The sequence below is a fragment of the Terrapene carolina genome, unplaced genomic scaffold (assembly GCF_002925995.2).
Source record: "Terrapene carolina triunguis isolate 2854851 unplaced genomic scaffold, T_m_triunguis-2.0 Scaffold51509, whole genome shotgun sequence".
NCBI lineage: Eukaryota > Metazoa > Chordata > Testudines > Emydidae > Terrapene > Terrapene triunguis.
In genome coordinates, this window is record NW_020715860.1 from 4,701 (window position 1) to 6,155 (window position 1,455).

Here is a 1,455-nt window from a genome sequence, read left to right on the forward strand (position 1 = left end):
GGGAGCCTGGCCCGTGTTACCGGCGGGGCCCCAGGGCCCCCCGGAGGAGCCGGACAATGGATGTGGGGGGCGGGGCTGTCTCTGAAGCTCCGCCCCGGCCCCTCCCTAAATACAGACCCGGGGGGCGGAGCCTCTCCCCAGGCCGCCCGCCGCTGGCACGGGCCCGCCAGGTGCGTTTTGTGCAGCACCCCGGGGACCCCCGCCCGGCCGGTCCGGTCCGGTCCGGTCCGCCCCATGGCGCGGGAGCGCGGCGGGCCCCTCCTGGCCCAGCTGGCCCGGCTCGGGCGGCTCCTGGAGCTGAGCTGCGACGTGGAGGAAGGTGGGTTCGGGGCCCCGGGGGGAGCCGGGCGCCAGGGTGATGGGCTGGGGGGGCCAAGGGGCTCCAGGGAACTGTGCCCCCCCGGCCACCCCCCCCCCCCCCCCCCCGCCGTCGCCCCCCCCCCCCCCCCTCGCTGAGAGCCCCTGTCCCTTCCCAGACTGCAGCCGCGTCGCCCGCGGGTTCGAGGCCTGCCGGCAGAGATGTTGCCGCCTGGGGCTGGACCTGCGCCGGGCCCGCGAGCAGCTGCTGGTGGCGGAGGGCGAGTGCTCGGCGCTGCGGGTGAAGCTCAAACACGCCCGCAACCAGGTGGAGGTGGAGATGGGGAAGCGGCACCGGGCCGAGGCCGAGCTGGAGAAACAGGTGCGTGGGAGGGCTCTGGGGGGGATGGGGGGCTCTGGCTCTGGGGGGGCTCTGGGGGAGATGGGGGGCTCTGGCTCTGGGGGGCGGGGGGAGGGGCTGGCTCTGGAGGGGGGGGTTCTGAGCTTTGCTCCCCTAGGGCTGGGGTCTGCAGGAGGGCCCTGGCCTGAGGGCGTGGGGGGGGCTGCTTCCCCCCCCCCAACAGGCTGCTTCTGCCCCCCAGGAACGGAAGCTGCAGCTGATCTTTGACTTCCTGATGCAGGAATCCCCCAGCGTGGCCCTGAGCGAGGGGCAGCGCTCGGCCCTGGCCCTGCTCGACGGGCCCCGGCTGGGCACGGCCCTGGTGCCAGGGAGCAGGTGAGTGGGGGGTGCTAGGGAGCAGGCGGGGGGTGGGTGGGAGGGAGGTACCAGCTGCTGCCCCCTGGCCAGGCGCTGAGGTTAGAGAGGCCCCGGTGGGAAATGGCGTGAGAACGGCTAATGGGCGAGTGGCGCCCGGGGGCTGCGACGGATTCTCCATCACCGGCCACGTGGGGCCCTGGACGGGCCATTTCCCGTCTGCTCTGGGGGCGCCGGGTGCCGTTCTCTGGCCTGGGCCGGGCACGAGCCCGGCTGGTGATCGCAGCGGCCCTTGGAATCCGGGAATCACCTGGGACCGAATCCAAGCCCTGCCGGTGCCCCTCACTCCCGACCCGCAGCCCCCTCCTAACCTGCCCTGCCCCCCCCCCCCCCCCCGTGCCCCTCAGGCCCGACCCGCAGCCCCCTCCTAACCTGCCCTGCCC

At 74.9% G+C, this 1,455-nt stretch overlaps 1 protein-coding gene across 1 annotated transcript; it reads left to right on the forward strand.

The window, feature by feature from the left end:
- Positions 1-218: 218 nt before the first annotated feature.
- On the forward strand, positions 219-1,033 carry LOC112123856 (rac GTPase-activating protein 1-like; the record flags this gene model as incomplete). The annotated part of the gene is made up of 3 exons (XM_024222428.3): positions 219-319; positions 477-679; positions 900-1,033. Coding segments are annotated over exons 1-3 (422 nt in total), but the record flags the coding sequence as incomplete, so codon positions are not given.
- Between the last annotated feature and the right edge of the window lie 422 nt (positions 1,034-1,455).